The 25,604-nt window shown below is 33.9% G+C and overlaps 2 protein-coding genes across 2 annotated transcripts in view; both read right to left on the bottom strand.

Moving 5' to 3' along the window:
- LOC139489503 (uncharacterized) overlaps positions 1-25,604 on the bottom strand; it is a 255,507-nt gene that overhangs the window by 47,884 nt on the left and 182,019 nt on the right. Inside the window, exons 136-151 of the mRNA XM_071275986.1 lie at positions 24,302-24,538; positions 23,510-23,669; positions 22,656-22,891; positions 20,739-20,869; positions 17,249-17,402; positions 16,389-16,610; positions 16,052-16,145; positions 13,272-13,389; positions 10,029-10,177; positions 9,556-9,689; positions 9,107-9,379; positions 8,436-8,726; positions 7,885-8,033; positions 7,215-7,356; positions 5,807-5,910; positions 1,830-2,033 (exon numbers count right to left, since the gene is read on the bottom strand). Of these exons, the coding sequence (XP_071132087.1) occupies positions 1,830-2,033; positions 5,807-5,910; positions 7,215-7,356; positions 7,885-8,033; positions 8,436-8,726; positions 9,107-9,379; positions 9,556-9,689; positions 10,029-10,177; positions 13,272-13,389; positions 16,052-16,145; positions 16,389-16,610; positions 17,249-17,402; positions 20,739-20,869; positions 22,656-22,891; positions 23,510-23,669; positions 24,302-24,538 (2,798 nt within the window). The remainder of the gene's footprint in view (positions 1-1,829; positions 2,034-5,806; positions 5,911-7,214; positions 7,357-7,884; positions 8,034-8,435; positions 8,727-9,106; positions 9,380-9,555; positions 9,690-10,028; positions 10,178-13,271; positions 13,390-16,051; positions 16,146-16,388; positions 16,611-17,248; positions 17,403-20,738; positions 20,870-22,655; positions 22,892-23,509; positions 23,670-24,301; positions 24,539-25,604) is intronic.
- Positions 3,105-5,493, bottom strand: LOC139489332 (uncharacterized). Its single transcript, XM_071275642.1, has 5 exons — positions 5,460-5,493; positions 5,155-5,265; positions 4,639-4,659; positions 3,885-3,995; positions 3,105-3,172 (listed from the first exon to the last, which is right to left on the bottom strand). The coding sequence occupies exons 1-5, from the start codon at positions 5,491-5,493 to the stop codon at positions 3,105-3,107; spliced, it is 345 nt and encodes a 114-aa protein (XP_071131743.1).

Below are 25,604 nucleotides of genomic sequence, written 5' to 3' on the forward strand. Positions count from 1 at the left end.
TCTGCCCTGAAAATTTCAGATGAATCGAACAACCTGTTGTTGGGTTGCTACCCCTAAATTGGTAATTTTAAGGAAATTTTGCTGTTTTTGGTTATTATCTTGAAAAATATTATAGATAGAGATAAACTGTAAACAGCAATAATGTTCAGCAAAATAAGATTTACAAATAAGTCAACATTACCGAAATGGTCAAATGACCCCTTTAGGAGTTATTGCCCTTTATAGTCAATTTTTAACCATTTTTCGTAAATCTTAGTTATCTTTTACAAAAATCTTCTCCTCTGAAACTACTGCGCCATATTAAACCAAACTTGGCCACAATCATCATTGGGGTATCTAGTTTAAAAATTGTGTCTGTTGACCTGGTCAACCTACCAAGATGGCTGCCATGGCTAAAAATAGAACATGGGATAAAATGCAGTTTTTGGCTTATAACTCAAAAACAAAAGCATTAAGAGGAAAACTGGCATGGGTTAAATTGTTTATCAGGTCAAGATCTATCTGCCCTGAAAATTTCAGACGAATCGATAATCAATTTTTAACAATTTTCATAAAATTTGTAAATTTTTACTAACACTTTTAACTGAAACTACTGGGCCAATCATTATAGATGGGGATATATGTACGCAGCAAGAATGTTCAGTAAAGTTAGATCTACAAACATATCACCATCACCAAAACACAATTTTGTCACGAATCCATCTGTGTCCTTTGTTGAATATTCACATACACAAATGTACCAAGGTGAGCGACACAGGCTCTTTAGAGCCTCTAGTTAGTTCTTACTTTGCTGTACATTATTGCTGTTTACAGTTTATCTCTATCTATAATAATATTCAAGATAATAACAAAAAAACAGCAAAATTTCCTCGAAATTACCCATTCAGGGGCAGCAGCCTAACAACCGATTATCCGATTCATCTGAAAATTCCAGGGAATTCCAGGGAAAATAGATCGTGACCTGATCAACAATTTTACATCCTGTCAGATTTGCTCTTAATGCTTTGGTTTTTGAGTTATAAGCCAAAAACTGCATTTTACCCCCATGTTCTATTTTTAGCCATGGCGGCCATCTTGGTTTGTTGGCCGAGTTACCGGAAACATTTTTTTAACTAGATACCCCAATGATGATTATGGCCAAGTTTGGTTAAATTTGGACCAGTAGTTTCAGAGGAGAAGATTTCTAAAAGATTACTAAGATTTACGAAAAATGGTTAAAAATTGACTATAAAGGGCAATAACTCCTAAAGTGGTCAACTGACCATTTTGGTCATGTTGACTTATTTGTAGATCTTACTTTGCTGAACATTATTGCTGTTTACAGTTTATCTCTATCTATAATAGTATTCAAGATAATAACCAAAAACAGCAAAATGTCCTTAAAATTACCATTTCAGGGGCAGCAACCCAACAACGGAATGTCCGATTCATCTGAAAATTTCAGGGCAGATAAATCTTGACCTGATGAACAATATTATCCCTGTCAGATTTGCTCTAAATGCTTTGGTTTTTGAGTTATAAGCCAAAAACTGCATTTTACCCCTATGTTCTATTTTTAGCCATGGCGGCCATCTTGGTTGGTTGGCCGGGTCACCGGACACATTTTTTAAACAAGATACCCGAATGATGATTGTGGCCAAGTTTGGTTAAATTTGGCCCAGTAGTTTCAGAGGAGAAGATTTTTGTAAAAGTTAACGACGCCGGACGCAGGACGCAAAGTGAAGGGAAAAGCTCACTTGGACCTTCGGGCCAGGTGAGCTAAAAACAACCTCCCAAAAACGGGTTTGTCTAGTATTCTCAAGGAATTGATATCTGATTTAGTGTCAAACCTGAAGTTGAAGTTCTGTAAACATATACTGAGAATAGTTGGAATCCAAAGTTATCCAGTCCACCATCAGCACTGCAGAGCTTTGATCTGTACATGAGGATTTATTCCATAGTGATATTTTGAATGATGCAATGTCAGAATCAGGATCACTAAAGCCTTCCCATGTTACTGTCAAAGTGGTGCTGTCTGGAGTGTATGTAACATTCTAGAAAAAACAAAACCAATAAAACCATTGAAAGTCATCAAAAATACAAAAAGTGTGGTTCTCTCCTGGCACTCTTGCTTCCTCCACCAATAAAAACTGAAAATAGTTCAAAAAGTGGCTTTAAAACACCAATCAACCAATCAGTTTAATACTAAGATACTTATGAATCACCTTTAAACTTATTCATCATTGCTGCTACATAGCAAAATAAAAATAGATACAAATTTGCTTCAATAAAAATAGAAATAGAAATATGTTCATTTAGAAGATCAAATAAGGATTCTTCTGAGATATTGTACTGTTTCTTTGGTTATACATTACTATAAATTACTACAGCATGCCAAAAATCTAGCTATTAAATACTACAACTATTAACATGCATTGATAGCTTTCTACTTTCCCAAAACTAACAATGTGAAATGACTACGAAAGCTCATGAAATGGCAGCAATATCATATCTGAAATCTCATTATTTGATAAAGCTATACAATGTCTGAAATCTTACCATATCATACAGCTATTCAATGTCTGAAATCTTACCATATCATACAGCTATTCAATGTCTGAAATCTTACCATATCATACAGCTATTCAATGTCTGAAATCTTACCATGTGATAAAGCTATACAGTATCTGAAATCTTACCATGTGATAAAGCTATACAATATCTGAAATCTTACCATGTGATACAGCTTAACAATGTCTGAAATCTTACAAATTGATAAAGCTATACAATGTCTGAAATCTTACCATATGATACAGCTATACAGTCTGAAATCCTACCATATGATACAGCTATACAATGTCTGAAATCTTACAATGTGATAAAGCTATACAGTATCTGAAATCTTACCATGTGATAAAGCTAAACAATGTCTGAAATCTTACCAATTGATAAAGCTATACAATGTCTGAAATCCTACCATATGATACAGCTATACAGTATCTGAAGTCTTACCATGTGATAAAGCTATACAGTCTGAAATCTTACCATGTGATAAAGCTATACAGTCTGAAATCCTACCATATGATACAGCTATACAATGTCTGAAATCTAACCTTGTGATAAAGCTATACAGTATCTGAAATCTTACCATGTGATAAAGCTATACAGTCTGAAATCTTAGCATATAATACAGCTATACAATGTCTGAAATCTTACCAATTGATAAAGCTATACAATGTCTGAAATCCTACCATATGATACAGCTATACAGTCTGGAATCTCCCCATGTTAAAAAGCTATACAATGTCTGAAATCTTACCTTGTGATAAAGCTATACAGTATCTGAAATCTTACCATGTGATAAAGCTATACAGTCTGAAATCCTACCATATGATACAGCTATACAATGTCTGAAATCTTACCTTGTGATAAAGCTATACAGTATCTGAAATCTTACCATGTGATAAAGCTATACAGTCTGAAATCCTACCATATTATACAGCTATACAATGTCTGAAATCTTACCTTGTGATAAAGCTATACAGGATCTGAAATCTTACCATGTGATAAAGCTATACAGTCTGAAATATTATCATGTGATACAGCTATACAATGTCTGAAATCCTACCATATGATACAGCTATACAGTCAGAAATCTAACCATATGATACAGCTTTACAATGTCTGAAATCTTACCATGTGATAAGGCTATACAGTATCTGAAGTCTTACCATGTGATAAAGCTGTGCAGTATCTGAAATCTTACCATGTGATAAAGCTATACAGTATCTGAATTCTTACCATGTGATACAGCTTTACAATGTCTGAAATTTTACCTTTATTACACCTATACAATGTCTGATATCTTACCATATGATACAGCTATACAATGTCTTAAATCTTACCATATGATACAGATATACAGTCTGAAATCTTACAATATGATACAGATATACAGTCTGAAATCTTCCCATGTGAAAAAGCTATAAGGTCTGAAATCTTACCATGTGATACAGCTATTCAGTGTTTGAAATCTTACCATATGATACAGCTTTATAATGTCTAAAATCTTACCATATGATACAGCTATAAAATGTCTGAAATCTTACAATATGATACAGATATACAGTCTGAAATCTTACCATGTGATAAAGCTATACAGTCTGAAATCCTACCATATGATACAGCTATACAATGTCTGAAATCTTACCTTGTGATAAAGCTATACAGTATCTGAAATCTTACCATGTGATAAAGCTATACAGTCTGAAATCTTACCATATAATACAGCTATACAATGTCTGAAATCTTACCAATTGATAAAGCTATACAATGTCTGAAATCCTACCATATGATACAGCTATACAGTCTGGAATCTCCCCATGTTAAAAAGCTATACAATGTCTGAAATCTTACCTTGTGATAAAGCTATACAGTATCTGAAATCTTACCTTGTGATAAAGCTATACAGTATCTGAAATCTTACCATATGATAAAGCTATACAATGTCTGAAATCTTACCTTGTGATAAAGCTATACAGTATCTGAAATCTTACCATGTGATAAAGCTATACAGTCTGAAATCCTACCATATCATACAGCTATACAATGTCTGAAATCTTACCTTGTGATAAAGCTATACAGTATCTGAAATCTTACCATGTGATAAAGCTATACAGTCTGAAATATTATCATGTGATACAGCTATACAATGTCTGAAATCCTACCATATGATACAGCTATACAGTCTGAAATCTTACCATATGATACAGCTTTACAATGTCTGTAATCTTACCATGTGATAAGGCTATACAGTATCTGAAGTCTTACCATGTGATAAAGCTGTGCAGTATCTGAAATCTTACCATGTGATAAAGCTATACAGTATCTGAATTCTTACCATGTGATACAGCTATACAGTCTCAATTCTTACCATGTGATACAGCTATACAGTCTTAAATCTTACCATGTGATACAGCTATACAGTCTGAAATCTTACCATGTGATAAAGCTATGTACAGTATCTGAAATCTTACCATGTGATACAGCTTTACAATGTCTGAAATTTTACCTTTATTACACCTATACAATGTCTGATATCTTACCATATGATACAGCTATACAATGTCTAAAATCTTACCATGTGATACAGCTATACAATGTCTGAAATTTTACCATGTGATACAGCTATACAGTCTGAAATCTTACAATATGATACAGATATACAGTCTGAAATCTTCCCATGTGAAAAAGCTATAAGGTCTGAAATCTTACCATGTGATACAGCTATTCAGTGTTTGAAATCTTACCATATGATACCGCTATAAAATGTCTGAAATCTTACAATATGATACAGATATACAGTCTGAAATCTTACCATGTGATAAAGCTATACAGTCTGAAATCTTACCATGTGATAAAGCTATACAATGTCTGAAATCTTACCTTGTGATAAAGCTATACAGTATCTGAAATCTTACCATGTGATAAAGCTATAGTCTGAAATCTTACCATATAATACAGCTATACAATGTCTGAAATCTTACCAATTGATAAAGCTATACAATGTCTGAAATCATACCTTGTGATAAAGCTATACAGTATCTGAAATCTTACCTTGTGATAAAGCTATACAGTATCTGAAATCTTACCATATGATAAAGCTATACAATGTCTGAAATCTTACCTTGTGATAAAGCTATACAGTATCTGAAATCTTACCATGTGATAAAGCTATACAGTATCTGAATTCTTACCATGTGATACATCTATAAAATATCTGAAATCTTACTGAGTGATAATACCTATAAAACATCCATAATCTTACCATGTGATAATCAGGTCCACAGGTTAATTCTCCTGCTACAGGGGGTGTAGTGTCAACCATGAATGTATGTCTGGCTAGACTGCACTCTCCAGACTTGTCAGTTCCTGGAAAAGTATAATCTTATATATTCAGTAAGTGCAGAAGATATCTTTATATAAACAAAATAAACAAAATGTAAAATTTTAAATTACACAGCAATTTAATAAAAAAAATGCAATATATAAAGAATTTGGTAGATAGTTAACCACATAAAATATAACTAAAACTTAATTTTTGTATCCTATATTTTCAGGTATGCATCTGAGTAAAAATATATTGTATATTAAATATTAATTAAAGAAATCATATAGATTTAATAATCAGACAATCATCAAAACAAATTTTCAAATAAAGTGAGGAAATACATATTTTCTTAATTAACGTAACTTTCTTTTTTTAGTTTTTTATGTGGCCTTTTTGGGGATGAAATTCAGTATGGTAAGTCATGATCAGGCTTGCAGTTATTTCTTTAAGCCCTTTATCTAAATGTACATATGTGTATTTCTAAATTTTTCCCATTTGTAGACTGTGCACACCTAAATGTTGAATGCACATACACTGATATAACATTACTATTTTTGTTATACTTTTCCATTTCATAGGTGAGGGGGGATAGGAGGGGTCTTGATCCCGAAATCCCAGACTTGAAAAAACGAAATCCCGAGGTCCCGAATTCAAATAAAGCAAATCCCGACATCCCGATATGCGAAAAAAAGGATTCCCGGATCCCGAAAGGGTCAATCCCGAAATCCCGAGCTTAAAAACACCCGATCCCGGAGTCCCGATAAAGGTCCTATCCCCCCTCATAGGTAATCAAACTAAGAAAAGACAGCAAATACAATATATTGGAAGGTAAAGTTACTAACAATCTCAAACAGTGACTATCATCAAAAAATTATTTACCGTGTAAGGTTTCTAAAAACAGTAATACATAATTATCTACTCCACAACAAAATAATATTTTCAGGCAAAACTAAGCTCTAGAAAACCCCCCATAATGCATTATAAAGTACCTGGTATTATTCAATTTTTTGTAAATGCTCACATGTACTTTTACTTTTCCCTGCTATAGTTTTGAATTTTGTAATTAGTCAGGATTCCAACTTTGCTAGAGCTTAACAACTGATGAACTTCAGTTAAAAGTTAGTCCTGAAATGCTGACATGTATTTTTACTTTTCCCTGCAATAGTTTTGAATTTCAAAAATAATCAGGATTCCAACTTTGCTAGAGCTTAGCAAAAAATTATGAAATTTGCAAATAATTTAATACCTGAATATAAAACAATTATGGTGCCAACGGTCTTTCTGGATAGCCATCCTTTTCAATATCAGAATTTGCAGTAGATTAAATCAGTTAATTAAAACCTACCTAGTACCCAAGCTGTGTAGGCTTTTCCTTCTTTTAGATCTAAATTCTCTACTTTGTAAAATGTGTTCTGGTTTATATTAGTGACAGGAAACACATTAAATATCCTGGATTTTTCTTCTTCTGTTGCCTTTCCTCCATCAATCTGTATAAATTCATATCTGTTATTAATATTCAACAAAACATTTACAAAAACGGAACAAATACTCAGTTAGATAAGCTCAAAGATTTCTCCAAAAATGCAAAACAAAGAAATAATAGAGTCTCCTGTGACATATAACCTTAAACAGATAATATTTTCAAATAGTAGAAGCCTCTATTGAATTTTTGTTTGTTTAAAAAGGTTAAGTCACTGTATTTGTTTGCACCTGTTCTAAGTCAGAAATCTGATGATCAGTAGTTGTCGTTTGTTGATATGGTTTATAATTGTTTCTCGTCTTTATATAGATTAAACCCTTGGTTTACCCGTTTGATTTGTTTTACACTAGTTATTTTTGGGGCTCTTTATAGCTTGCTGTTAGGTATGAGCCAAGGCTTTATGTTTAAGACCCTACTTTGACCTATAATAGTTTACTTTTACAAACATGATTGGGATGGAGAGTTGTCTCATTGGCACTCATACCACATTTTCTTATATCTCAGTTATACTAATAATCTGTTTCCTGGAACTTACATAATGTTTACAGTCCGTGCCAGTAACACTTGTGTAGTTGGACACAGCCACATAATACATCAGTATCTCTACTTTGGAGGAGAAACCTTCAAACTGTATATCTAAATATGTATCTGTGTTGACATAGTCTCCCATCACAATAGTACCAGCTGTAAGATAGAAATAAAATAAGGTGTGGAAATGTTTTGATGAATATAGGTTTTGATTATTTTTTTATTTGTATCGTTTTGGTGTAATTTGCAACATGCAACTGAATCAACATTTAGTTATATATCAACTTTATTATATTTGTAAACAAAATTAAAATGCACAAAGAATAAGAGAAACAAACAAAGCAATAAATAATCTGAATATGTCATAAGTAATATATTAAAGACATATACCAAGGAAATCAGCAGACTTCTTAGATGAACAAAATTGACTAGGCTTGAGGATTTGATAAATAATCTAAGCAGAACTTTTATATACAATATAAAATAATATCTTTTTTAATTGATTGATTGATTGCTGTGTGATGCCTAATCCAAATGACAAACATGATTTTAACTTACCAATAACTCCACCATCATATCCAACATGAAATCCATTTGATGTAACTATAGCAACAGAGTGGGAGGCACTGTAAGCTTTTACTGTAAAGTAATACATTCCTGTACCTGGAACAAGGTCAAGGTCATAAAAGGTCACCTTTTTGTCTTTACCAACATTTGTAAACGGAACAATATTATCTCTAGTTTTTGAGAATCTCCTGTCTGTTCCCAAGGCAACCTCATAAAATTCTACTGCTTGGTTTTTATCCTGGTATTCAATGTTATCTTCATTGACTTGGAGACCAGGATTTCCTGAGAAATAAATCGGTAAAGAAATATTAAATGAAATTTTATGGTTATAAAAAAGAAGAAAGGCAAATTTATCTTTAATAATTCTATATGAATGATCCCACTGTTGAAATCAAGAGTCTTTTATGTAGGCTTTTACGAAAATCATGTTTTGTAAACACTAAATTCCTATCATGTGTTTTTTTTATTAGTGCACCTTTAAAAGAATCATTACTTTTAAACCAAATGTTCAAACTGTACATTTAATGCATTTCCTTTATAAATAGATATTAATAAATAGAAAATAGTTGCATTTAAAAAAAAAACCATTAGGAAAAACATAAAAAAAAATAAGATTAACCAATAATAACAATTTAAAGCAAAAAAAAAAACCAAATGTCTACCTGAAATAACATCTACTTGAGTTTGTGTACTGACTGGCAGACCAAACCCATCCCAGTTGACTGTTACCATGGCTTTCGAATTGAGGAAATTTAGATCATATCCTAACAGGTCTCCATCAAATACTTTTCCTGGGATGAGAGGTTCCTGTTTGACAGTGACACCATTAGATCTGATCATGTAAGTAAAGTTCAAGGCATTGGTTACTCTCAGTAGAGAATAGTATAATTCTCCATTCAACATCTCAAGTTCATCATTCATTCCTGAAGTTTTAACTGCAATATAAAATGTATAAAATAAGCACCAGAATCTGTCTTATAAGTCCACATTCTTTTAACTTTAAAATTAGAATATACAATCAACCTTCAACCAAATTCTAACATCATCAATTTCTATATCACCACAAATATTTTAAAAAGCTGAGGTAATCATATCAAAAAGAATTTCTTACCTCCCATATTCAGCCAATCCATGACAACCTTCCCATCAAGCCTCTGTATCAGCCAATCATATTTGATGACAGGACAAGGGTCACCCAACACATCCCATGATGCCCTGTATGTGTCAAAACTCTCTTGGAAATCACTGAAAAAGAAAGAAGCTATACTTTGGGACTTTCCTTTTTGAATTTTCCTCGGAGTTCAGTATTTTTGTGTTTTTACTTTTTGTTATAAGAAAATTGTCTTTGACATCTACAAACAAAGAAGATTTCATCAATGGACATTTAATGTTGTATGTTAAAAAAAATCTTTGATAGTCTATGTTAAATAGACTCTGGGTGAAATAAAGCTTGGCATATATTGTTTAAACAACTTTCAGGTGGTGATGACTGTATGTTGCTGTTAGAGGTCTTTTATTTTTGTGTTTTAAAATTGCAATCAAGTTGTCATGGACCTATACCACACTTCGTCTTTTAAAACTTACATATCCACATTTGACAATTCTGTAACATCAGCAATACCAATAAGTGACAGAGGAGACAGTCCCTGACTCAGGTAAGAAAAGTATAAACCATTGGACGAACTAACACTGGATAATCCTGCTCCATTGGTACCTTTAATGGCTACATATACCTGCAAAAATATCAAGAGTAATATATAGGATAATCTTTACCCGACTAATTCAGTCTCTCCCAGAAATCGATCTCTCCTACTTGCAAGGGCCTGATTATTCATTAAACGATAAAAACTCTTCAAGAATCCTGCATTGTGATTGGTGCCATATAGAAGATATGAACAATCAGCAACCTGCATTGTGATTGGTGCCATATAGAAGAGATGAACAATCAGCAACCTGCATTGTGATTGGTGCCATATAGAAGAGATGAACAATCAGCAACCTGCATTGTGATTGGTGCCATATAGAAGAGATGAACAATCAGCAACCTGCATTGTGATTGGTGCCATATAGAAGAGATGAACAATCAGCAACCTGCATTGTGATTGGTGCCATATAGAAGAGATGAACAATCAGCAACCTGCATTGTGATTGGTGCCATAAAGAAGAGATGAACAATCAGCAATCTGCATTGTGATTGGTGCCATATAGAAGAGATGAACAATCAGCAACGAACCCAATCCAGAGCTCATTCCAAATGTTTGTTTTGAAACTGACGATGTTCTTCAGCATATTTCGTTGACAGGTTTCATGCTGTCAGTCATTGCATGTCATGTTTGTAGGGGGTATAAACTAAAGGCTCTAAAGAGCCTGTGTCGCTCACCTTGGTCTATGTGCATATTAAACAAAGGACACAAATGGATTCATGACAAAATTGTATTTTGGTGATGGTGATGTGTTTGAAGTTCTTACTTTACTGAACGATTTTGCTTCTTACAATTATATCTATCATGAACTTTGCCCATTAGTAACAGAGAACTATATTTGGTAAAAATTTACATAAATTTACCAAATTAATGAAAATTGTTAAAAATTGACTATAAAGGGCAATAACTCCTTAAGGGGTCAATTGACCATTTAGGTCATGTTGACTTATTTGTAGATCTTACTTTGCTGAACATTATTGCTGTTTACAGTTTATCGCTATCTATAATAGTATTCAAGATAACCAAAAACGGCAAAATTTCTTTAAAAATTACCAATTGGAGGGCAGCAACCCAACAACCAGTTGTCCAATTCATCTGAAAAATTCAGGGCAGATAGATATTGACTTGATTAACAATTTAACTTCTTGTCAGATTTGCTCTAGATGCTTTGGTTTCATAGTTATAAGCAAAAAACTGCATTTTACCCCTATGTTCTATTTTTAGCCGTGGCGGCCATCTTGGTTGAATGGCCAGGTCATCGGACACATTTTTCAAACTAGATACCCCAAAGATGATTGTGGCCTAGTAGTTTCAGTGGAGATTTTGTAAAAGATTACTTAGATTTATGAAAAATGGTTAAAGATTGACTATAAAGGGCAATAACTCCTAAAGGGGTCAACTGACCATTTTGGTCATGTTGACTTATTTGTAGATCTTACTTTGCTGAACATTATTGCTGTTTACAATTTATCTCTATCTATAATAATATTCAAGATAATAACCAAAAACAGCAAAATTTCCTCAAAATTACCAATTCAGGGGCAGCAACCCAACAACCGATTGACCGATTCATCTGAAAATTTCAGGGCAGATAGTTCTTGACCTGATAAACATTTTTATCCCTGTCAGATTTCCTCAAAATGCTTTGGTTTTTGAGTTATAAGCCAAAAACTGCATTTTACCCCTATGTTCTATTTTTAGCAGTGGCGGCCATCTTGGTTGGTTGACCAGGTCACGCCACACATTTTTTAAACTAGATACCCCAAAGATGATTGTGGCCAAGTTTGGATTAATTTGGCCAAGTAGTTTCAGAGGAGAAGATTTTTGTAAAAGATTACTATAATTTACGAAAAATGGTTAAAAATTGACTATAAAGGGCAATAACTCCTAAACGGGTCAACTGACCATTTTGGTCATGTTGACTTATTTGTAGATCTTACTTTGCTGAACATTATTGCTGTTTACAGTTTATCTCTATCTATAATAATATTCAAGATAATAACCAAAAACAGCAAAATTTCCTCAAAATTACCAATTCAGGGGCAGCAACCCAACAACCGATTGACCGATTCATCTGAAAATTTTAGAGCAGATAGATCTTGACCTGATAAACATTTTTATCCCATGTCAAATTTCCTCAAAATGCTTTGGTTTTTGAGTTATAAGCCAAAAACTGCATTTTACCCCTTTGTTCTATTTTTAGCCGTGGCGGCCATCTTGGTTGGTTGACCAGGTCACACCACACATTTTTTAAACTAGATACCCCAAAGATGATTGTGGCCAAGTTTGGATTAATTTGGCCAAGTAGTTTCAGAGGAGAAGATTTTTGTAAAAGATTACTTTAATTAACGAAAAATGGTTAAAAATTGACTATAAAGGGCAATAACTCCTAAACGGGTCAACTGACCATTTTGGTCATGTTGACTTATTTGTAGATCTTACTTTGCTGAACATTATTGCTGCTTACAGTTTATCTCTAACTATAATAATATTCAAGATAATAACCAAAAACAGCAAAATTTCTTCAAAATTACCAATTCAGGGGCAGCAACCCAACAACCGATTGACCGATTCATCTGAAAATTTCAGGGCAGATAGATCTTGACCTGATAAACATTTTTACCCATGTCAGATTTGCTCTAAATGCTTTGGTTTTTGAGTTATAAGCCAAAAACTGCATTTTACCCCTATGTTCTATTTTTAGCCGTGGCGGCCATCTTGGTTGGTTGACCGGGTCAGGCCACACATTTTTTAAACTAGATACCCCAATGATGATTGTGGCCAAGTTTGGTTTGATTTGGCCCAGTAGTTTCAGAGGAGAAGATTTTTGTAAAAGTTAACGACGACGGACGACGAAGGACGACGGACGACGGACGCCAAGTGATGAGAAAAGCTCACTTGGCCCTTCGGGCCAGGTGAGCTAAAAAAATGGTGTTTGAAAATAACTGCAGACATTTTATTTTCACTTTCTTAGTGGATGAATATTTACAACTTAACAATAATTAATGGAATAATACAATTATTTGTACATCTTGCTGCAAGTACAGCAATGCATGTATATGAAAAACAACTTTTATATAATAGGACATATATATTTATCACAATAATTAGTAAAATTAATTACCTTTGTTAGACCATTTAAATTCAGTCCAGTTACTGTATAATAATTGGTTTCTGCTTGTATACTGTAAAAAGCTTTAATCTGTCCACCCCCTGGAGTAGTCCCTACAGCTATCTCATATCTATCAGAAAAAAAAATTATTAGTATTTTTTTATTGTTCAAATATATAACATATACAAACTTATCAACATTTTGTTAGTTTTATTACTAGGCTAGTGCAGAAAGTAGACTGGCATACCTTTAGGATAGGTAAAATAAATAACTAGAGGCTCTAAAGAGCCTGTGTCGCTCACCTTGTCTATGTGAATATTAAACAATGGACACAGATGGATTCATGACAAAATTGTGTTTTGGTGATGGTGATGTATTTGTAGATCTTACTTTACTAAACATTCTTGCTGCTTACAATTATCTCTATCCATAACAGTACTTTCTGTGGAAAATGTTATTGAAAATCTTCAAATTTTAAGAAAATTGTTAAAAATTGACTATGAAGGGCAATAACTCCTTAGGGGGTCAATTGACTATTTTGATCATACTGACTTATTTTTAGTTCTTACTTTGCTGTACATTATTGCTGTTTACAGTTTATCTCTATCTATAATAATGTTCAAGATAATAACAAAAAAACAACAAAATTTCCTCAAAATTACCAATTCAGGGGCAGCAACCTAACAACCGATTATCCGATTCATCTGACAATTCCAGGGCAGATAGATCGTGACCTGATCAACAATTTTACTTCATGTCAAATTTGCTCTTAATGCTTTGTTTTTTGAGTTATAAGCCAAAAACTGCATTTTACCCCCATGTTCTATTTTTAGCTATGGCAGCCACCTTGGTTTGTTGGACGAGTTACCGGACACATTTTTTTAACTAGATACCCCAATGATGATTATGGCTAAGTTTGGTTAAATTTGGCCCAGTAGTTTCAGAGGAGAAGATTTTTCTAAAAGATTACTAAGATTTACGAAAAATGGTTAAAAATTGACTATAAAGGGCAATAACTCCTAAAGTGGTCAACTGACCATTTTGGTCATGTTGACTTTTTTGTAGATCTTACTTTGCTGAACATTATTGCTGTTTACAGTTTATCTCTATCTATAATAATATTCAAGATAATAACCAAAAACAGCAAAATTTCCTTAAAATTACCATTTCAGGGGCAGCAACCCAACAACGAAATGTCCGATTCATCTGAAAATTTCAGGGCAGATAGATCTTGACCTGATGAACAAGATTTGCTCTAAATGCTTTGGTTTTTGAGTTATAAGCCAAAAACTGCATTTTACCCCTATGTTCTATTTTTAGCCATGGCGGCCATCTTGGTTGGTTGGGCGGGGCACCGGACACATTTTTTAAACTAGATACCCAAATGATGATTATGGCCAAGTTTGGTTAAATTTGGCCCAGTTGTTTCAGAGGAGAAGATTTTTGTAAAAGTTAACGCAGGACGACGACGGACGACGACGACGGACGCCAAGTGATGAGAAAAGCTCACTTGGCCTTTCGGCCAGGTGAGCTAAAAATAAAGGTCTCAAAAACATATACTAGGAGAATCAATCAGTTCACCTAAACTAGAGGCTCTTAAGAGCCTGTGTCGCTCACCTTGGTCTATGTGCATATTAAACAAAGGAAACAGATGGATTCATGACAAAATGGAGTATTGGTGAAGGTGATGTGTTTGTAGATCATACTTTACTGATCATTCTTGCTACTTACAATTTTCTCTATCTGTAATGAACTTGGCCCTTTAGTTACAGAGGAAAAAAATTATAAAAACTTACCAAAATTTACCAAATTAATGAAAATTGTTAAAAATTGACTATAAAGGGCAATAACTCCTTAAGGGGTCAACTGACCACTTTGGTCATGTTGACTCATTTGTAGATCTTAATTTGAAACATTATTGCTGTTTACAGGTTATCTCTATCTATAATAGTATTCAAGATAATAACCAAAACGGCTAAATTTCTTTAAAAATTACCAATTGGGGGGCAGCAATCCAACAAAAAGTTGTCCAATTCATCTGAAAATTCAGGGCAGATAGATATTTACTAGATAAACAAGTTAACTCCTTTTAAGATTTGCTCTAAATGCTTTGGTTTCAGAGTTATAAGCCAAAATCTACATTTTACCCCTATGTTCTATTTTTAGCTATGGCGGCCATCTTGGTTGGTTTGGCGGGTCACCGGACACAATTTGTAAACTAGATACCCTAATGATGATTGTGGCCAAGTTTGGTTAAATTTGGCTGTAGTTTCAGAGGAGAAGATTTTAGTAAAAGTTAACGATGACAGACGACGGACGACAAGTGATGAGAAAAGCTCACTTAGCCCTTTGGGCCAGGTGAGCTAAAAAGGTTGAAGTTTTGCAGACTTTAAAACGACAAATTCAAGATTTCTTGGATAAGAATGGCCAACAAATTTAAACAATTGACAATGAGAAAGGCTTTAATGATGATGTTATAAAGCTTCAAACATTTTTCTTCTACAAGGAGTTTTGCCTAGTGAGGTAGATAAGTTTATATCAAAATCTACACACAAATTAAGTTTTAAATGTTTTTTGTTTATAAAAAGGCTGTGTATTCAAGAAAAACAACACTTGATACTTAAGGAATAAAAAGAAAATATAAATTACATATTTTCAATTTAAACTAACAATACTTTTATGTATCAGTATGTATACAATGACAAAAATAACAATTCTTAACTAAGATCTCACTTTTAATCAAAACAATGCCAAAATAGACTTTATAATTATCTGAAGGTTTGTATCCATACCCAGCTATTCCAGATTGTTCATCAGTAAATGGTTGCCAGGTTACAGAAACTGAGGTCAGAGATTCTGAACATGTAGCATCTAAGGCATCACATTCTGTAAAAAAATAAGTTGTCATGGGTCAATTGATCTGTTCACAACATTTTACAACTGTTGTGATGTTTCAAATACCAGAAACAGCATGCCTAAGTTTTGCCTCTGTGACTCTTACACCAAATAAATATGACGCGATTCTATTTTACTTCATTAAAGAAAGAAAAAAAATATAAAGGTAACTAATACTTATAAGGCATTTTATTATTTGAATGTGAACCTAATCAGTATGTTTGCCTGTATTACCTTCATCAGTAGTACAAGCTTTAGCATTCATCTGTACTGTAGCTGCATTGTCAGTCACATCCATCCTGTAGGTCGTATGAAGGTCAATCACTCTACCAGAATTAGGAGGGGTGGTATCTATGGCAACAGGTCCAGAGAAACTGTAGGACTGTAAACCCACTGTGTTAACAGCAGTAACAGTAACATAGTAGGACTTCTCATGAGTCATCAACTCATCTGCATCTATATAAAACAATTTCTGTCTTATGTCACATCTTAGATTTTCTTATGACCTCTACTCTTACAAATTTTAAGATGTTTTAATGCAAATGTTATAAATATCAAAGATACAAGGCTTATAATTTAATATATTCCATGTAAATAGTGATGAATTAACTCTAAAACATTTTTATCAGATTTTGAATATTTTTTAACAGTTCTTATTCTTTATTCCTTGGGAATAAGGGAAAGTATTCAAAATAAATCTTTACTGTTTGATACATGTTTAATTGCAATAATCATAAAAATATAAAAATTTCAAGACCATTAACTTCCTCAGCTTCAAAGTGTTCTTTATTTATATAAGAAATCATGTCGATGTAAGAATTCTTCACTTTATTACAAAATTCCTTACGCTGCATCTCCTCTTCTGACAGAATAATGTAAGGCCTCAGTAAATGAGATTAAAAAAACCTGATTAAAAAAAGTCCACCAGCTTAAATCATTTTTAAAATTTCAAAATGCAAATATTTTATAATCTACATGTCTTCCCATAAACAGCATGTAAACAGTAACAATTAAGTTTAACATCAATTCCTTTTTTCAAGTTTTGTTTTGTTATTTTACATCATAAGAAACTAAATTTTTCATTCTTTACACACCATTTATTGTATAACTGAATGTATTTCCATCAACTTTTCTGTCGCTGAATATATCAGAAAACCCTTCTTGAGAACCCAGTGATATAAGAAACCTCTCTATTGGGCTTTCATTATCTTGAAAACCAGTCCAGGTACACTTTACTGGAACCTTAGCCTGAAATTAAAAAAAACTTTACAGCTTTTACATTAATGCTAGCAAGACAATTCTTTGTTTGGCTTGCTTGCTTTGTTTGAATCAATGTTTGCTGAAGCATGGCAATTAAGATAGGCGGGGTTTCAGCTTGTATACATCATGATACTTATATTTTATTGGACGTTATGTTTGAGGTTAAGGACACTAAATTTTAAAACATCACATGACAATTATTCTCACATGTTTTCTTACCTGTAAATATACAATACATTCGTCGAAATTATCTCCCTATTACGCCAATTCATTTTCACAATCGTAGAAATGGAAGATAATTTTTTTTCTCGAAGATATGCATTGCCATCATCCAACTTAAAAGACTGTTGTCTATAACTTTTATTAAAAAAAAAAAAAAGCTTTTCGAACACACCTACTCTGATTTTGTGATTCAATACATATGTATTTCACTTGACCTATATATTTCACCTTTTAGTACTGTGAATTTTTTTTATGTTATAAAGTCAACCTGTAGCTTTGCTATATAAAAATGATAGAATCTGAAGCGAGATGATGTATCAAATACTCTTGCTTTGTACGTTTTTAAGACAAAATATTCATCTCAAACACACCCTAACATAAAAATGTGCACTCGATTTTCTCTTTTCAATACAATTGTAACCCATTTTTTGGAATTTTTTCTTGAGTCACATAATGGAAGGACAGACACGGAAATAACTGAAATAACAGTTAATAAAAATATAAACTTTTTTTGCACTCGACGCAAAACTGTGGAAGGCCCATACAAGAAAACAGTTTATATTTCTCTTTCATTGACCAATTATTGGTTTTTTTTTTACAGGTAAGGAAACATGTGAGAATATTTGTCATGTGATGTTTTAAAATTAAGTGTCCTTATTTTAAAACCTCAAACATAACGTCCAATAAAATTTAAGTATGATGTATACAAACTGAAGTCCCGCCTATCTTAATTGCCATGCTTGAGCAAACATTGATACAAACAAAGCAAGCAAGCCAAACAAAGATTTGTCTTGCTAGCATTAATGTAAAAGCTGTAAATTTTAGTTCTATTAACAGTTAAAAGAACCTATTACAGTGTCACTTACCTGAAAATCATACCTGCCAACTTTTCAAAATGTCCAGGGGGTTTTGCGTGCAAGATGGCTCTTATAGTCCTAAGAAACCTTCAAGGGGGCCTTCAAATGTATATTCATGTTGTTTTCTGGCTTCTTCATACTTTTAAAAGCCTGTAACCATTACAACTTGAAATTGCTATTTCAAAATTTCCATTTGGGAGCTTTCATGGGGGAAATCCCCCGCAAATAGTGACAGTTGGCAGGTATGGAAAATGCATTACTTTAAATGCAAACCATCTGTCCCCTACAAGGACATGGGACAATCATCAGATTCTGACGTATCTATTGGTTAGCAAATCTACCTGACTCTTCCGAATCTGGAAAGGTGACTACTCCATAATTCTGATACATGTATATCTTTTGATTACAATACTACCTGACTTAACCTAATCGGGACAGCTGACTAGTCTCTTATTAATTGATTAATATGCTTCCTACCCTTACCTAATCAGTAAAGAAACAATTCTCTTATTATGATGTACCAATTGATTACAATGCTACATACCCCTACATATTCTGGACAGGTGACAACTCCCTGGTTTGGTGCAGATGTATCTAAGGATTACAATGCTACATACCCCTACATATTCTGGACAGGTGACAACTCCCTGGTTTGGTGCAGATGTATCTAAGGATTACAATGCTACATACCCCTACATATTCTGGACAGGTGACAACTCCCTGGTTTGGTGCAGATGTATCTAATGATTACAATGTTACTTACCCCTACATATTCTGGACAGGTGACAACTCCCTGGTTTGGTGCAGATGTATCTAAGGATTACAATGCTACATACCCCTACATATTCTGGACAGGTGACAACTCCCTGGTTTGGTGCAGATGTATCTAATGATTACAATGTTACTTACCCCTACATATTCTGGACAGGTGACAACTCCCTGGTTTGGTGCAGATGTATCTAAGGATTACAATGCTACATACCCCTACATATTCTGGACAGGTGACAACTCCCTGGTTTGGTGCAGATGTATCTAATGATTACAATGCTACATAGTACATACCCCTACATATTCTGGACAGGTGACAACTCCCTGGTTTGGTGCAGATGTATCTAATGATTACAATGCTACATAGTACATACCCCTACATATTCTGGACAGGTGACAACTCCCTGATTTGGTGCTGATGTATCTAATGGTTACAATGTTACTTACCCCTACATATTCTGGACAGGTGACAACTCCCTGATTTGGTGCTGATGTATCTAATGGTTACAATGTTACTTACCCCTACATATTCTGGACAGGTGACAACTCCCTGATTTGGTGTATCTAATGGTTACAATGTTACTTACCCCTACATATTCTGGACAGGTGACAATTCCCTGATTTGGTGCTGATGTTTCTAATGGTTACAATGTTACTTACCCCTACATATTCTGGACAGGTGACAACTCCCTGATTTGGTGCTGATGTATCTCATGATTACAATGTTACTTACCCCTACATATTCTGGACAGGTGACAACTCCCTGGTTTGGTGCAGATGTATCTAAGGATTACAATGCTACATACCCCTACATATTCTGGACAGGTGACAACTCCCTGGTTTGGTGCAGATGTATCTAATGATTACAATGTTACTTACCCCTACATATTCTGGACAGGTGACAACTCCCTGGTTTGGTGCAGATGTATCTAAGGATTACAATGCTACATACCCCTACATATTCTGGACAGGTGACAACTCCCTGGTTTGGTGCAGATGTATCTAATGATTACAATGCTACATAGTACATACCCCTACATATTCTGGACAGGTGACAACTCCCTGGTTTGGTGCAGATGTATCTAATGATTACAATGCTACATAGTACATACCCCTACATATTCTGGACAGGTGACAACTCCCTGATTTGGTGCTGATGTATCTAATGGTTACAATGTTACTTACCCCTACATATTCTGGACAGGTGACAACTCCCTGATTTGGTGCTGATGTATCTAATGGTTACAATGTTACTTACCCCTACATATTCTGGACAGGTGACAACTCCCTGATTTGGTGGTGATGTATCTAATGATTACAATGTTACTTACCCCTACATATTCTAGACAGGTGACAATTCCCTGATTTGGTGGTGATGTATCTAATGATTACAATGCTACATACCCCTACATATTCTGGACAGGTGACAATCCCCTGATTTGGTGCTGATGTATCTAATGGTTACAATGTTACTTACCCCTACATATTCTGGACAGGTGACAATTCCCTGATTTGGTGGTGATGTATCAATAATCACTGAATTAAATGTCATTTTACAAATTGATCCTGCCTTGTTCTCTGCATACACTGATATAATGTTGGGTTTTCCTATAAAATGTATTAATTGTATATGTAAGTATAAGTAACCTAAGAGCATAACAAAAGGCTCTTCGGTGCTTGTGTTCCTCACCTGAATCTGTGATGAACATCGTTCACCAGTTTTATTTTACTAGGGTTCATCTTATTTCTTTTATCAAGCTGAATCATTGTTATACGAACTCGTTATGTTTGAAAGTTGAACAGTTGTCTACTTTCGATTTTGTTTTGTTTACATTGCTATGGATATTTATAATATTTAGAACCAGTAACGGACCGGTCGTGGTTAGCATGCCAGGAAATATTCCGAACGGTAGTCGTAAACATAAGGGCCGTCATTCAAAGGTTTTAGCATTAAGGGTTAGGTAATTATAAACACTCATATGAATAAGACATATGGTATCGTCCAAAGTAAATGGTATGGTCCAATACCGTAGTATATAAGCTGATGTGCTGTCAAAACAAGGGTCGCTTGTTGGATAATCCAGACATCTAGAAGAAGTAAGAAGGTAATAATTTTCACTTTATAAAGATTAAATTGATTCTGAATAAGAATCTATCTGTGTACCTGAATAAGGTTGCAGGAGGATATAAGTGGAAAATACGCACCGGGTAACAGGTGCATAGGCAACTGTGCGTTTATAGTGCACAAGTAAACAAGTGCACAAGTAAAGCATAAACCAGGGAGTGCTGGATAAGCAGTGCACAGGTGGAACAGACCGATAGTGCACAGGATAGTGGTGCACAGGAATAGCAGCGCATAGGAAGTATACAGCAAAGTGATAGTGCACAGGTTAGCACTGGTTGTTACTGGACGACACACAAGGTCTATTCAGAGACAGCAACGCGTCCCACACATTGTAAGTGTGTGATAGAGGCCAAAATACAAATTCAAAGATAGAAAGCTAAGAAACGGTGCATCTTCCAATATCCAGGGGTAAACTCTGGTACGTTACCCAGAAGTCACTACACTGAGTACGTGACAAATCTATGTGCATCTCCAACAATGGTCACATTATAAACTAGAATATAATTAATGACTCAAATTCTCTTTGTTTCTGATCTTTTTTTGGGGTTTACAGTTCACTTTTATTGAAAACTTTAATTGAACAAGGGAACATTCAAAAGATTTTTTTTTTTAGAAAGTGATGATTTACAAATAAGCAATTGGGTGAAATTGTTGTTGGACTCCTTCAAAGAAGCATTATGGCCCTTAAATGATGTCTTTTTTACCATTATTTTGTGGTTTTGTTTATTAAATTGAAAACTGTAATTGAAAGAGAGCACTTTTAAATGGTGAGGTGTTGACCGATTATTTCAGCTATGTTTCTTTATTTGTAGATGTTAAATTGCTGATAAATTTTGCTATTTAAAAGTGCTCTCTATCTATTATTATTTTCTAAATAAAAGGCAACATAAAAAGAATAGTACTTTAATTAAGGATGATTTAAGCCAAGAATGCTTTAATTGGGCCTGTAGGATTAGAGGGGATTTATTTTTTTATAAAAGTAAAATGTAGATAATGACATAGATGACAAGTGATAAAGAGCCAGGCAAGCTAAAAAACAAATATGTCAAAATAGATGTGCTATCTAACATTTAAGCTATCAAATAAATAGTAGTAATTAACTTTAAATGTTTTGTATAACATACATTTGGGAAGATGATTTTTTCTCTTATAAGCCATACTTTAAAAAGAAAATTTTCCAAAATTCTCTCTTTTTTGTAGCAATTAAGTTTAATGAATGATTGTTGTTTAATGTCCAATAGCAAATATTTCATGCATAAAATCATTTACCTGAAATATCTGCAACTACAGTAGACAATGGAAGTGAACTTTGTTGATTTGGTGTAATATTAACTTCTGTTACTGGAGCCACATCTCCTCCAAAAGGATAGGTCCCTACACTGAACCAAGCTCTCTGTACACCACTCTCTTCATCACTATAATGCCACAGGGCTGACAGGGAATCCACTGTTTTCTGATAAATACTGGACACACCTTCTATTTCAGAGGCATCTCTATCTGTGAGTCTGTAAATTGGTTTCAGACAAATTTGATAATAAAAACAAAGATGGGAAAAAAATATCATTGTAAAAGGCAAATCAAAAAATATATCGTCCCTGGGCTTCTAAAATGTTGTAAATTACAAATTAAACAAAAAATATCCCACAAACAGGCTTTGAACTTTTTTACAAAATCATGCTTCCAAAATGTTGTATGTGAAATTGAACATTTTTGTAAATAGCAGTGAAATAAAAACTTTGACATTTCTGGATTATCCAAGAACAGAAATAAAGAAATGTACAATTATTTTATTCCCAAAGCCATTATACAACGATTTTCAAGTTTTCATACAACATTTTGGAAGAAAACTTTACAAACAACTGACATTGGCAATTATGTAATATGTCTTATTTCAAACGTTTTGATTGGTCTAACTGTATATTTTTTTGTAAAACCAAAGATTTCCTCCCGCCCAGACTATTGGTGTCAAAAAGTATTTTTAGCCAAAAAAGTCATATACGACATTTTGGAAGCCCAGCGACAATATTATAACATGACGTAAAAATAGCAATCACACAAGTAATAAAAGGCACTGGTTTTTAAAAACAAAAGGATAAGTAATTTTACTATCTAATATACATTACCTGTCTAGTGTAACCACAGGTGGTGAAGTGTCTACAGTGAATCCATCAGAAACAGCCTCTAAAACATTGCCATCATTAGTAACAGCACGAACACTGGAGTAATATTTTATCTCTGATTTAAGTTGTACATTGGCTTGGGCAAAACCAGAACTGGATATTCCTGATAATTAATATAAACAAAGGTAATCAGTTATAACAAAGTTTTCTCAAACTTGGAACTTTATAAACAAGAAAGTGTTCCCAGAACAAGGATGCCCCATCTGCACTATCATTTTTTATGTTCAGTGGACCGTGAGAATGGAAGAAAGATCATATCATAAGGAACATGTGTACTAAGTTTCAAATTGATTGGACTTCAATTTCATCAAAAACAACTTGACCAAAAACTTTAACCTGAAGCGGGACAGACGAATGGATGGACGGATGGACGCACAAACCAAAAAACATAATGACCATAAAGGGGCATAAAAATCATGTATCTAAGACTAAAAATATCAATCAGTAAACAACCAACATCCAATAGATTTAGTGTAAAGACATAATTAACAGTAAATGAAACAAAAGACCTTTTGCAATGCAAAGATATAGGTATTGTCAGATTGTAGAACTGTGCATATGTGTATAACAATAATATTTAGCGCGGTTTTAATTTACTGACAACAAAGTCAATATCCATACCAATAGCTTATTTTTTAAAAAATATTCCCAAACAGCTATTTTTCTTCTTTGTTTTTAAGACATTGTAAGAGAGAAAGAATGTGAATCCTTAAGGTAACATATTCTTACACATACCATTGCCAACAACATCTGCCTCTTCTGAATGTACTAGTCCATGTGTAGTATAGGACATAACGTCTTCTCCACCAGGAGTTGTACCTACTGCCCATTCATAATCCACAACTCCATGTAAATGACTCTCAAAACCATTGAACTGTAGTGTTGTAGTAGAAAAGTCTAACTGATAATCTATATCTTCATTTAGAACTAAGGTATTACCATCAGTACCCTCAGCTCCATCTATCACCAAACCTGTTATAGAGATATTGAAAAAATTAACAAATGTATATAGCTTACTGTTCTGAACATTTTTGCTGTTTACCTTTTATCTATATCTTTGATAATAATCCAGATAATGACCAAAAACTGCAAAATTTCCTTAAAATTACCAACTCAGGGGTAGCAACACAACAACAGGTTGTCTGATGCATCTAAAAATTCCAATTTGCTCTAAATGCTTAAAATTTCAGAGATATAAGCCAAACTGCATTCCCATCTCTTTACACCCCTATATTCTATTTTTAGCCAGAGTGGCTATCATTGTTGGTAGCCTGCATTGGTGTCATCTAATACAATTTTAAAAACAAGATACCCTAAGGATGATTTAGGCTAAGTTTGGTTCAGTAATTTCAGAGGAGAAGATTTTTGTAAAAGATAACAGACGACAAAGGAAGATGGACGCCAAGTGATGAGAAAAAACATATTCTGTTCCAAGATATATGCTTAAAGCCTCCTACCTGGTTTGTTTTCATCCACTACAACAATAGGTGTAGATGTGACAGGATTACTCTCCTGTCCTGACACAGTATCCCTGTCATACATACCTGGTTTGTCTTCATCTACTACAACAATAGGTGTAGACGTGACAGGATTACTCTCCTGTCCTGACACAGTATCCCTGTCATACATACCTGGCTTGTCTTCATCTACCACAACAATAGGTGTAGATGTGACAGGATTACTCTCCTGTCCTGACACTGTATCCCTGTTATACATACCTGGTTTGTCTTCATCTACCACAACAATAGGTGTAGATGTGACAGGATTACTCTCCTATCCTGACACAGTATCCCTGTCATACATACCTGGCTTGTCTTCATCTACTACAACAATAGGTGTAGATGTGACAGGATTACTCTCCTATCCTGACACAGTATCCCTGTCATACATACCTGGCTTGTCTTCATCTACTACAACAATAGGTGTAGATGTGACAGGATTACTCTCCTATCCTGACACTGTATCCCTGTCATACAAACCTGACCTGTCTTCATCTACCACAACAATAGGTGTAGATGTGACAGGATTACTCTCCTAT

This window comes from Mytilus edulis, chromosome 9 (assembly GCF_963676685.1).
Source record: "Mytilus edulis chromosome 9, xbMytEdul2.2, whole genome shotgun sequence".
NCBI classification, from domain to species: Eukaryota; Metazoa; Mollusca; class Bivalvia; order Mytilida; family Mytilidae; genus Mytilus; species Mytilus edulis.

What these genes read in the sequence shown, in the direction of transcription:
- LOC139489332 (XM_071275642.1), bottom strand. Translation starts at nt 5,493, where the DNA reads ATGGTAAGATTTCAGACTATAGCTTTATCACATG. An exon ending in CTGTATAGCTGTATCACATG is followed by an intron (nt 4,660 to 5,154) that starts GTAAAATTTCAG and finishes ATAATATTTCAG; the next exon opens with ACTGTATAGCTTTATCACAT. An exon ending in CTGTATAGCTTTATCACATG is followed by an intron (nt 3,996 to 4,638) that starts GTAAGATTTCAG and finishes AACACTGAATAG; the next exon opens with CTGTATCACATGGTAAGATT.